The 13,606-nt window shown below is 31.9% G+C and overlaps 2 protein-coding genes across 2 annotated transcripts in view; one reads left to right on the top strand and one right to left on the bottom strand.

Moving 5' to 3' along the window:
* LOC111423062 (TNF receptor associated protein 1) overlaps positions 1-758 on the bottom strand; it is a 46,781-nt gene extending 46,023 nt beyond the window's left edge. The window contains exons 1-2 of the mRNA XM_071194820.1: positions 323-758; positions 22-200 (exon numbers count right to left, since the gene is read on the bottom strand). The gene's annotated coding sequence lies outside the window, so the exon portion shown is untranslated. The remainder of the gene's footprint in view (positions 1-21; positions 201-322) is intronic.
* Positions 759-3,605: 2,847 nt separating this feature from the next.
* LOC111419764 (protein krueppel-like) lies at positions 3,606-6,656 on the top strand. The gene is made up of 2 exons (XM_023052626.2): positions 3,606-4,040; positions 4,350-6,656. The coding sequence occupies exon 2, from the start codon at positions 4,377-4,379 to the stop codon at positions 5,547-5,549; it is 1,173 nt and encodes a 390-aa protein (XP_022908394.1). The 5' UTR covers positions 3,606-4,040; positions 4,350-4,376; the 3' UTR covers positions 5,550-6,656.
* The last annotated feature ends 6,950 nt before the right edge of the window (positions 6,657-13,606 follow it).

Raw genomic sequence — 13,606 nt, 5'->3', positions numbered from 1 at the left:
GGCAATAAATAAAAAAACTACCTGATTTTGCTACCGATTTCACGCAAGCCGTCCGCAGAGTATGGAAATTTTTCGAATAACAAAGCCCAGCCACGTTCCACCGTTAGGTTGTGTACCATAAACTCATAAAAAAATCCTTCGAGACATTATCGCCCAGGTATAACCTTGCTTCTTCTTTTTTTTAACCAAACTGTATTGTTCTGAAACGGAAGAAAAAAGGAGGATGAATGAATGAAAAAAATTGGGTAAAAATTGAAAGAAGAAAGGATGAGATTTAATGAGTCAAAACTAGAATTCAATAGAAAATGCAAATTAGATTTACTTTAAGCTATTGCTTCTACATATTTCTTGTTCATTGACTCTAAACGCGTTGTTATGTTCACCGTTATGGTTTTTCCATGATTTTTCATCACCAGGGTTTTTCTGTTCTGGATTCGTTCGTTGACATATTTGACAAGCTTTAACGTACCTTGCCACATCCAATAATAAAGTTGACTGATCTTTGCCATCGTCTTCATCACTCCAAGATGATCCCCAACTTCCGCTTCATCGTTAAATTTCTGCAGCAATCTCAAACGTTCTTGCTTAGATCCTCCATTAATTCGCTTCATAATCAAGGTCTGGTGTTTCACATAAACCTTCTTATAGATGATTCCATCTTGAACTGTATATGATGGGTATTTATGGCCTTGAACTTCAATTTTTGTGTTCAAACGATTCTTCAACTTCGTCTATTCTCGGAACAGTTCTGGACAAACAAATCTGGTACAACGTTATCCTTACCCTTACGATGGATGATGGTAAAATTATACTGCTGCCCATCTCGCAAGTCTTCCAGAAGGACTTTTAAGATTGTTGAGCCAGATCCTCAATAAAGAGATAAGACCTCAATTTTTCAACAGTCAGAAACATAGAAAATTTCTGTTTTTTTTTGTCAACGACTATCGTTATGCCATTGTATCGTGGTGGGGTTGCTGTAACAAAAAGAAATCTGAGGATTCTGTATAATCGTTATTTTTGTTATCTTGTAATAAGTTTCAAACTTTTTTGGATGTTATTAATAAGAATGAATTAGATGTTAAGACTAGAAGTACAAAAAAAATTTGTTAAAGATAATTAAGTTTTACATATACCTTATACCTGTTGATATAAGCAAGCATTTCCTTCATAATTATGAGTATTAATTGCTATAAAATACATGCCGATTAATTAATAATTAACTTTTTAAACTGACATTTAAATGTCAAAATAAAATCAATATGAAGTTAGTAACATTAAAGTAATTTTTGTCAAGATTTTTTTAAATAAGTTAATGATTTTATGTTAAAAACATAATAAATTGAAGTTTTTCTTTTAATTTGTGATCAAATTTCCTAATAAACATGAAAAATATATTAATTTTAAAAAAATCAATCAATGTGAAGTTGAAACATACCAACCACAATCATCGTGAAATTAGAATAACATAAATTAATGATTTTTTTGATCAATTTTAAAATAATGTTACAACAAAATAAACAAATTTTTAAATTGTCTTCAAAAATGATTTAAATAAACATAAAGAATAACCAAAGTCTGGATCTTTCATTAACCTTCTTATAGATTATTCCATCTTGAACTGTATATGATGGATATTTATGGCATTGAACTTCAATTTTTGTCTTCAAACGATTCTTCAACTTGGTCTATTCTCGGAACAGTTCTGGACAAACATATCTGGTACAACGTTATCTTTACCCTTAGGATGGATGATGGTAAAATTATACTGCTAAAGGAGTACTGCCCACCTTGCAAGTCTTCCAGAAGGACTTTTAAGATTGTTGAGCCAGATCCTCAATAAAGAGATAAGGCTTCAATTTTTCAACAGTCAGAATCATAGAAAATTTCTGTTCTTATTTTGTCAACGACTCGTTATTACATTGTATCGTGATGGGGTTGCTGTAACAAAAAGAAATGTGAGGATTCTGTATAATCGTTATTTTTGTTATCTTGCAATAAGTCTTAAACTTTTTTAGATGTTATTAATAAGAATGAATTAGATATTAAGACTAGAAGTACAAAAAAAATTTGTTAAAGATAATTAAGTTTTACATATACCTTATACCTGTTGATATAAGCAAGCATTTCCTTCATAATTATGAGTATTAATTGCTATAAAATACATGCCGATTAATTGAGTTTTTCTTTAAACTGACATTTAAATGTCAAAATAAAATCAATGTGAAGTTAGTAACATTAAAGTAATTTTTGTCAAGATTTTTTTAAAGAAGTTAATGATTTTATGTTAAAAATATAATAAATTGAAGTTTTTCTTTTAATTTGTGATCAAATTTCTTAATAAATATGAAAAATATATTAATTTTAAAATAATTAATCAATGTGAAGTTGAAACATACCAACCACAATCAACGTGAAATTAGAATAACATATAATAATGTTACAACCTTTGATTATATATAATTATATATAATTATTATAATTATATATAATCAAAGGTTACAACAAAATAAACAAATTTTTAAGTTGTCTTCGAAAATGTTTTAAATAAACATAAAGAATAACCAAAGTCTGGATTTTTCATTAACCTTCTTATAGATCATTCCATCTTGACCTGTATATGATGGATATTTATGGCCTTGAACTTCAATTTTTGTCTTCAAATGATTCTTCAACTTCGTCTATTCTCGGAACAGTTCTGGACAAACATATCTGGTACAACGTTATCTTTACCCTTACGATGGATGATGGTGAAATTATACTGCTAAAGGAGTACTGCCCACTTCGCAAATCTTCCAGAAGAACTTTTAAGATTGTTGAGCCAGATCCTCAATAAAGAGAAGCGGCCTCAATGTTTCAACAGTCAGAAACATAGAAAATTTCTGTTCTTATTTTGTCAACGACTCGTTATTACATTGTATCGTGGTGGGGTTGCTGTAACAAAAAGAAATGTGAGGATTCTGGAAGCGTTATTTTTGTTATCTTGTAATAAATCCCAAACTTTTTTGGATCTTATTAATACGAACAGATTAGATGTTAAGACAAGAAGTACAAAAAAATGTTGTTAAAGATAATTAAGTTTTACATATACCTTATACCTGTTGATATAAGCAAGTATTTCCTTCATAGGAATGAGTACTAATTGCTATAAAACCCGTTATAACGCGGAAAATGTGTTAATACATGCCGATTAATTAAGAGTTTTTCGTTAAACTGACATTTAAATGTCAAAATAAAATCACTGTGAAGTTAGCAACATTAAAGTAATTTTTCTCAAGATATTTTTTAATAAGATAATGATTTTACGTTAAAAACATAATAAATTGAAGTTTTTATTATAATTTATGATAAAATTTCTTAATAAATATAAAAAATATATTAATTTAAAAAAAATCAATCAATATGAAGTTGAAACACATCACAACAACGTGAAATTAGAATAACATAAATTAATGATTTTTTTTGATAAATTATAAAATAATGTTACAACAAATTAAACAAATATTTAATTTATCTTTAAAAATGTTTTAAATGCACATAAAAAAACAAAATTAAAATTTATTTGAAATTAGATTGTCAAGATGACATTTATCGATCAAAATGAAGTTGGAAACGTCAAAATCAATTTTTGATAAATCGAATAATTTTTATTAAAGTTTATTAATATTTTAAATAAAGTGGATCCACGAAAAGCGGTGAATTTCACGTCCCCACTCTTGTTTTTTGCCAGGATAACAGCCGCTGTGAGAACATGGAAGGGGAAGGAACAACATCAAGTTGGGTTAGGTTAGGTCAAATGAAAACGCAACCCCCGAAAGAGAGCCAGTAACACCGATAACGCGGTCGGAGCAACATCGAAGCCCCAAAAAGTCCGAAATCAACAATTTCGATATAATAAAACTTGTTCGTGTTAATTTTTTTTACGTGACCTGAATTTTATTTTGTATTTCACATTTTCACTTCTCTTCAAGTGTCGTGAGTTATTTTGAAGAATTTCGTTATCATCGAGGAAAAATAAGGATTAAGATTATTTTAATGTTATGGTAAGTAACAATTTTAATCGATTTTCTTGGGTGGTGGGCGTGTATTCGTCTCGTTTTGAAAAGGGTTAAAAGGAGAAGGCGAGTTAATGAGAAGCTCCTGGAATACGCGGGGGGGTTTAGAACAAAAAGGGGGTGGAGGCGATATGAATTGCGAGTTTGCGCCGTTTTTCCCAAAGGCGGAGTTACAGGATTTCTCATTTGCTCGCTCCTCGTCTTAATATAGCTTTTATTAAAAGATTCCAGGCAATTTTAATAAGATCAAAACATTCTAAACATAACTTAAATAATTTGAATTTCGTTTATTTTCAGAGTAAATAAGAATTTAATTAAATTGAAATGGAAGATCCCCAAGAAAATTTTCGCCAAAGATTGTCATCATCACTTTTGATTGCGAGCCAATTGGTTGCATCTTCGGGAACGATGGGTCCTGAGGAATATTTAAGAGGTTATGGAGCAGCGTGGGCTTTACAACGCTCGGTTCCTGAGCAACTCGCTGTTGAGTTGCGCAAATTGGCGAATAATAATAATAACAACAACAATAATCATCTTTTTGGGAATGCGAAAAGTGTTAGGAATGTTGAGGAGAATGAAAGGGTATTATCAAAGAAGCGTAAGCTCACCCAAAATGTTCCAAAAACCATCGCGATTCCCCTCGATTCTTCATCGCCGGTTTTGGAGTCATCCCCAAGAAGTTCTGTTTCGCCCCCGAGCAGTATTGAATCTTTAACAAAAAATGGTGAAACATTAGGAAAAGATCGCCAATTCACTTGCGGCGTTTGTAATCGCTCATTTGGTTATAAACACGTGCTACAAAATCACGAGAGAACTCATACAGGTGAAAAACCTTTTGAGTGCCAACAATGTCATAAAAGATTCACGCGAGATCATCACTTAAAAACGCACATGAGATTACACACCGGTGAGAGGCCGTATCATTGTGATCATTGCGATCGACAATTTGTACAAGTTGCAAATTTAAGGAGACATTTAAGGGTACATACAGGGGAAAAACCGTATGTTTGTGAATTTTGTTCGTCGAAATTTTCAGATTCGAATCAATTAAAAGCGCATATGTTGATACATACAAACGAAAAACCATTTAGTTGTGAAAAATGCCATTCCAAGTTTCGTAGAAAACATCATTTATTACAACATAAATGTGGTGCTAACGTTGACGAAGAAGTAAGTTCCGATGTTTCTGATTACGTCGATGAAGATGTAAGGAAACGATCTTCACCTTTAATTTCAATTTCGCCTATAAATCCAAATTCTTTAACGAATCCTTTATCAAATCCGATATTACCAATTTCGTTACGTCAAATACACAATTCAATCCCGGAACAAACGGAACCCGAAGATTTATCGATGAGTACCGGAAGAAATTCGAATTCAAGCGGATTTTCGAGCGTTTCGCCGAGTTCTTGCGAAGATCACGATCACGAAGACGACGACAGAAGAATTTATTTGCAAAGAAGAGATTTGGTGGAAATAAAAACGGAAATTAACTAAATTTTTTGATTGTTTTTTTTTTAATTTATTGGTTTAAAAATAAAAGAAAAATCGTTATTTTTAGAAGGGTTTAAAAAAACCCTTCTAAATAAAATAAGAATTAAAAACGAGTTTTTTTGAATTGGATTTAATTTCGATATCCGGTTTGAAATTAATACCTCTCGTGTCTATTGATTTCGTAACCGAATTTCTTAATAGAAAAGAAGGAACAAAACTCGTTTTTTTGAGTTGCATATATATTTTTTATTTATTTAAATAAAATGAATATTTTATTAATATTAATTATTAAAGATTTTTTTTGGTGTATATAATATAATTTGAGTCGAAAAAAAATCGCGAAAAATAATTAATATTAATAACAATAATTAAAAAGTTGTAATTTAAGTATTATTATTATTCTTGTTAGTGACTAAGAGGACGTAAAGACGATTTAAGGGTACAAAATCGAAAAAATAATAAGACACACGCCTATAAAAAACACCTACCTCTAACTTGTATATTTCAAAATAAATATGTTTATAAATTATTATTAATTATCGACGTAATAAGTTTATATAACTTGTAAAAATAAGAATAATTTTCTCCGACGACAAGACTGATTTTTGAATAGTTATTAATATCAGGGTCCTGTGTAAATATTTAAAATAATCCAAAGAGGTTCAATCGCAAATTAAAATAAACTTAAAATAAAATAGTACATAATAGAAAAGGTCTATTTACAATCTCTACCTCACGCGATAAAAAAAATTGAACTAAAAATAAATTTGTACATATATATTTTGCGAGACGACGTCGTAATTATTGATTTGTGATGAAAAAACTTGTATGGAAAAATCTTGTACAAAGTACAAATTAAAAATAAAAACATAAAAAAAAATTTTAAATAACGATACGTTCTTGTGGATGTTATTAAGTGTATTACCTCTTTCTCTGTATACAAGTGACGACCTCCCCCCGTCGCCCATCGAGTATGTGATTAAAAAGAAAAAAACCCTTTTAAAAAAAAAATTAATGTACTAATTAATTTTTAAAAAGGTTACTACATTACAAGTAAATAAAAGTATTCGCCCAGATGCCAAATAAATTGATAAAAATGTATTGTCGATGTCAATATTTTATTATTAAAAATGTTCGTTTACAAAAAATAAATCTCGTTTTTTCTTTCAATTTTTTTCACCTAATTTTAATTTTTTTTATTTTGATGAGGAACGAATTTCTTTTTCTTGCAAGAAGAGTTTCTTGTGTTGCGTGTTTCCTTGACACCTGCTGTACACCAGTCGCTATGGCAACACTCATCCAGGGGATGAAAAAAAAACGAGGGTGAAAAAAAAACCTCGGGGGTGACTCAAATAAAAAAAAGAGCCGATCAATATTTTAACTCTTTGCCTGTGCCCGGAGAGCACCCTTTTTTTTCTTTCTTGGTCATTGTACTTTGAAAGTTATAGGCGAACAAGCAAATTTTTTTTTGGAATTTTTACATATTTTTTTATAATCAATTAAACAAATTAATTGAATTGAGTTAAGTGGTTTTTGATAAGACGTTGTATTAACAAGAATAAAATCATTTGAGTGATTACTACATTAAATCGTTACATTTAAGACGTTGCAGTAGTCAAGCTGACCAAGTAAGTAAATGCTTGTAGTTCTTGTTTATCTTGTTCATATATACCATAGTTACCAAATTACTATGCACATGCACTGTGCCACATAAAATGCAACATAGCTTAATAGTACAGGCAATGGGTAATTTTGCAAAAGGAACAGTTTTGCTTGGAAAAAGGTGACGTCCTTATGATAATCCTGAGTTTTCGGCCATCTTAAGAGACGCACGACTAAACTTGTTTCTAGTTCTAGATCTAGTGTTACTTCTACTTTTCGTCCAATAAAAATATACCACAATCTAACGCTAAATAACAATTAAAACTACTTCTAGGTCTTGTATTAGTTCTACCACAAAACAAGAACTAACACTAGACCGAGAACTAAAAACATTCGGATTTAGCCGCACGTCTCTCAAGACGGCTAAACCCGAATGATTTCAGTTCTAGGTCTTGTGTTAGTTCTAGTGATAGTGCTAGTGTAAAACTAGAACTAACACTAGACCTAGAACTAGAAACATTCAGGTTCAACCATCTTAATCTGGTGCTAGCTTTAGTGTTGGTTCTACTTTTCGTTCAACAAAAATATACCACAATCCAACGCTAAATAACAATTAAAATTAGAACTAACACTAGAGCTAGAACTAGTAACATTCGGGTTCAGCCGCACGTCTCTCAAGACGGCTAAACCCGAATGATTCTAGTTCTCGATCTTGTTAGTTCTAGTGATAGTGCTAATGTAAAGCTAGAACTAACACTAGACCTAGAACTACAAAGCATCGGGTTTAGCCGTGCGTCTTCAGACGACTAATGTTTCTATTTCTAGGTCTAGTGTTAGTTCTAGTTTTAGTGCAATAAAAATATGCAACATAGTGATATCTTACATGAGCTATAAGCTATAACGGGCACTGCGTTCCCCGTATTAATCCGTTATATTGAGGTTTTACTGTAATGTCAAATTATATTGACATGTTGTATTTTATGTGGGACAAAGTAAGTAGGTATCAGAGACTTGTATGAATGTTTCATTCACCCGAATGAAACATTCGCAGAAAAACGAATGGTGAATCAACACTAACAATAAGATATCTCGAACGCCAATCAATGTAACACACGATTCGCTCAATCTGATATAGTGTTGTACTACAACATCAAGCAGTAGGCGACTTTCTCAAATGTAACGAAAAACAACGAATCGTTAAAAGCATTCGCGAATCATTTAAAATGATTCATTGCCTTACATACACGTACACACAGTAATGTTAAGTTGTATTTAAGATACAATTTAAATTTATGGGCAAAATTGTCGAAATTATTTATATCTAAAATTTATAAAATTTTACAAAATAGTTCAAAATGATTATAATGATACTGAAATGATGTAAACTTGTACAAAATTATTTATGAGCACAAAATTTGTTTAAAATTGTTGATACTTGTCTAAACTTGTTCAAAACCGTCTAAAATGATCAAAATAATATCAAAACTTGGACAAAATTGTCTAATTTATTTATATCTAAAATTGTCAAAATTTTACAAAATAGTTCAAAATGATTTAAATGTTACTGAAATTATGTAAACTTGTATTGTTTAAAAGCGCTAAATGTGTCTATAGTTATTTAAACTTGTCTAAGCATGTGCAATATCTCTCTCCACCAGCACAATTCAAAATCGTGTTGAAAAAATGAGTAACGATATTTTAGACAGTCATATCGGAACTGAAAGAATGCCCTATGTTTGCACTGCAGTTGGACGAGTCAACTGACGTGTCTGCTTGTTCACAATTACCCGCTTTCGTTCGCTACTTAAACGATGATCATGTTAAAAAAGAATATTTATTTTCTAAATCGCTACCTACCACTATACGCGGTGAAGATGTTATTGTCACTCTAAAACAGTTTATTGAGGAAAATGATCTGAAGTGGTCATCTTTAGTTGGCGTATGTAGTGACGGTGGCCCTTTCATGATGGGTGTTCGTTCTGATTTTTAAATATTTGTGAAACAAATTACCCCACAATGCTTAACATATCATATCATACATCGATATGCCTTGGTTATTAACACGCTACTCTCAAATTTCCTGCTTATTTAAAGACATAGTGAAAATTTGCAATCATATTCGGATCAGTGCAACAAATTTGAGAATTTTCAAAGTGTTAAGTCATGAAATTGTTGCGAAATTTGATGCACTTGTGTTTTACACCGAAGTATGTTCACTGTCAAGGGAGAATGTTTTAAACAGATTGTTTGAGATGTGCGAGGAAATAGCTTTGTTCTTTGAAAATTGTGAAACAGAAAAGGAGAAGAACTTTTATACAAAAATAAAAGACAAAGCATTTATTCGACTCTATTTGTCGTATTAGACTGACATTTTTAGTAGAATTAACATTTTATATCACTCATTACAAGGAAATATGAGCAATATTCTGATAGTGCAAGATATAATTGCTATTTTTTTGCGAAAATTAGAACTTTACAAACGTGGTTGGTGACATATCGATTTTTACGCACTTGTCCGAAACATTAAGGGCATACAACGAAAAAATTTTACTGATTCCATAGTTCAGCACTGATCTTCTTTGATAAATTCGTTGAACCAATATTTCCCGGACGTAGAGAGCAGTCAAGCTTTATTCTGGATACTGAGACCATTTTCTACAGATGAAAAAATCTTCAAAGAGGACGATGCTTTAGCTAAACTTCAGTTTCTCGAACAACACCAAGACAGTACATCACAAGTGGAAATTCTAAAATTATGACTTAGCTACGTTTTGGACAAAAAACCAGGGCGAATATTTTATTTTAGCCGACAGGGTAAGAATTCTAGTCCCATTTTAGGAACATATACAGATGTGATAAAATCTAGGAAGCTCAGCGTAGAGCATGACTTACGATGTCTTTTATTAGAAAGTAAACTAAACAAAAAATCGTTTTAAGAAGAAGCAACAAAAACTATCTCATCAATTACTATTCAAAATGTATGTGTAATATATTTAATAATAATAACATTATTATAGTACTGTATGGTATTTTTTATGAAGGGGTAAATCCCTAGTCCCGGGCAGGTCATAAGGGTAATGATGGTGAACAGGTTTAGAACCACTGATATATACCATAGTTACAAAACTACTATGCACATGCACTGTGCCACATAAAATGCAACATAACTTAATAGTACAGGCATTGGGTAGTTTTACAAAGGAACAGTTTTGCTTGGAAAAAGGTAACGTCCTTGTGATAGCCCTGAGTTTTCGGCCGTCTTAAGAGACGCACGGCTATACCCGAATCTTTCTAGTTCTAGATCTAGTGTTACTGCTACTTTTCGTTCAATAAAAATATATCACAATCTAACGCTAAATAACAATTAAAACTAGTTCTAGGTCTTGTGTTAGTTCTACTGCAAAACTGCAACTAACACTAGACCGAGAACTAGAACCATTCGGATTTAGCCGCACGTCTCTCAAGACGACTAAACGCGAATGATTCTAGTTCTCGGTCTAGTGTTAGTTCTAGTTCTGCACTAGAACACTAACAACGAAAATGTTGCTGAAATGATGTAAACTTGTACAAAATTATTTACAAGCACAAAATTTGTTTAAAATTGTTGAAACTTGTTAAAAATCGTCTATAATGATCAAAATAACAATATTATCAAAACTTGGACAAAATTGTCTATAGTAGAAACCACCAGAGGTGGCAGTGAATCATCGTTTTCCGCTCTTACAAATGCCATACGTAGTAAATTAAAATTCACAAACCACTAGAGATCAATGTGTGTTAGAAAGAGATAGCATTAGTTTAATATGTCTGCCGTACAATTCAAATAGCCACGTCGAAAAAGTACGTCTGTTCTTCTAACGGATGTACCTACCGTAATCCTAACCTCAAAACGTCTTGTGAGCGTTGTCGTGAATCTGTTAGTGTTTTCACAAGCCGAAAATATTTTCTTTGAAAGGAAAATCATTAAATAAAAAATCAATGGTGATGTTTGTGAACGTTTTAAATAATTAACCCCCGTGGTTAACCTCTCCTATCTTTGACATATAACCTCCATTACTAACATAACCTACATTTAAATGTACTATGGTACTATGTGATAAAATAATCTAAGTCAGCTCTCGTGGTTTCTACTATAAATTGTTTATATCTAAAATTGTCAAAATTTTACAAAATGATTAAAATGTTACTGAAATTATATAAACTTGTATTGTTTAAAAGCGCAAAATGTGTCTATAGTTATTTAAACTTGTCTAAGCATGTGCAATATTATCTAAAATGATAAAAAGTTTTTCAAAATTTTCTGTAGTTATTTAAAATTATTCAAAGTTAAGCAGAAAAAGTGTTAAAAAAGTCGTGTACGAAGTCGCATAAAAACCCTGTTCAAATAACCCATTTTCAAGAAATCGAACTTAAAAAAATGTAAATGATGTTAACAAAACTAGTTACTTTTATTTCAAATTTGTGGCTTATTTTGTTCATTTTAAATCAAAGACTCTCAATCAGTAGGCTGTGAAATGTCGATTAGTAGTCAATTAACATTTTTGACAATTTTTAGACAGCTTTGTACCAGTTTTGCACTTTTTCAGCAAAATCTTAAATTTCTATACGTTACACATTTCAAATGTCTTTTTTGCGAATGGTTTTAAACCATTTGCTGCTTTTGAATGAGCACGGCACTGCATGATTCACATTTCTGTTGACGAATGAAAGAAACATAGTAACAGCTAATTGATTAATATGATTCGACATGTGAGCCATTCGCTGCAGTTCTGGGATAGGTATTTTTATGGAAATATATTTTTCTATATTTCATCTTAAGTAAAATTGACTGTATAGATATGTAACTGTTTAATAACTGCAAAATTCCTGAAATTTTTACTTATCAAGTCTTTGTAGATATTGACAATAAAGTCCATGCGATAACATTGGACGCTTTTTGATAGGAAAATGCATTGAAACCATTGTAGAATACAGTTAACTTCGTATCTATCTTCGTCCTTAACAATTTAAATTTATGGCCATTCGAAATCACAAAAATAATAGTGGGTTTGTCCGAAACTTCGGATTTACTGTTATAGGTCTTCAGGTTGATCCAGAAAAAGATTTATATAAGAAATCAATCTCTCAATTTGTCACCTATTCAACATTCCTTGGACTTTTAAATGTGAGATTTCTTTTCATTTTCTATCACAGTGCCTGGTTCATAGTATTGTAGTCGAGTAATCCAGCGAGTAAATCCAGTCCAGTGCTAGACTGGATCACATCATTCACATAATTTCAGGCTAGTAATCCAGCGAGTCAATCCAGTCCGAACACAGTGTACTAATTATTTTGTGAACGAAGCGAAAATACTGTGGCAAAATTATAACAAACTGAAGAGTTTGGTTTTCAGTAAACTTCATTATGGAATTAAGGAACCACAACAATGTGTGTTCCAGCACTGGATTGGCCGTCTATACTATTCCAGTGGCACTGGTATGGGCGAACTAGAGTGAAAACATAGATCGTTCAATCCAGTCACTGAACATGCCCGGTTCACATTGCTCCAGTAGCATTCCAGCGTAGGTTTCCAGCGCTGGACTGGAATGCTACTAGCACTTGAATGTACCCCTTCCAGTAAGCAATCCACTGCAGTGACAGGATCGACGGTTTACTTTTTCATTCCAGCTCGCCCATTCCAGCGTCACTAGAATAGTGTAGACCGCCAATCCAGTACTGGATTGCGAATTCTTAACGAATCGCTTAAGAATCCACTGGACTGGATTGACTAGCTGAATTACGGAATAATGTGAACGATATGATCCAGTCCAGCACTGGACTTGATTGACTCGCTGGAATACTGGACTGGAATAATATGAACCGGGCATAAATTGCTCACTGGAATATAATGCAGGAACGGCAGTTACTTGCTTCAGAGAGTCATAATATGCCGTGAAAGAAACATTTCTGTGTGTTACTAGGCACTATACACACTTGCAAGCTGGAATCGTTTCGGCAATGCTGTCCAAAGTCTATGTTCCCCACTCTCCTTGTGTTCTAGACCATTTCTCATTTTCCTCAGCTGACACTAAACTTCAGCTATAAGACAGTGTTTCGTCATCGTGCAAGCAGAATATGAACCAAGAGCTGCACGCTAACATTTTTGGTAAACTCGAGTCGAGTCAAGAATCTTGTATCATATTAAAACCTTATTAATTAAACATATTAAACCTTATTAATAAGAGGCTACTACATAGTATTGACTATAGTCTTCATCACTGTGACATTCAATAATACAGGAAAGAAATAATATTGCGTTAACACTCTTTAGCTGTATATTGTATTGTGATGTCACAAAATATGTAGCATGAATTCTGCATACATTAAATTATAACAGAATGCGAAATCTTCATCATTGCATGGTTTTGTTTTTGAAAAATTTTCTTAACGTTCTAATCGTATTATCTGAATTGACTTTG

The sequence above is a fragment of the Onthophagus taurus genome, chromosome 3 (genome assembly GCF_036711975.1).
Source record: "Onthophagus taurus isolate NC chromosome 3, IU_Otau_3.0, whole genome shotgun sequence".
NCBI classification, from domain to species: domain Eukaryota; kingdom Metazoa; phylum Arthropoda; class Insecta; order Coleoptera; family Scarabaeidae; genus Onthophagus; species Onthophagus taurus.
The sequence above is the reverse complement of the archived record's forward strand: the minus strand, read 5'-3'. Positions and strand labels throughout refer to the sequence as shown.

Bases quoted from the DNA above. Each gene is read 5' to 3' on its own strand.
- LOC111419764 (XM_023052626.2), top strand. From the start codon at position 4,377: ATGGAAGATCCCCAAGAAAATTTTCGCCAAAGATTGTCATCATCACTT.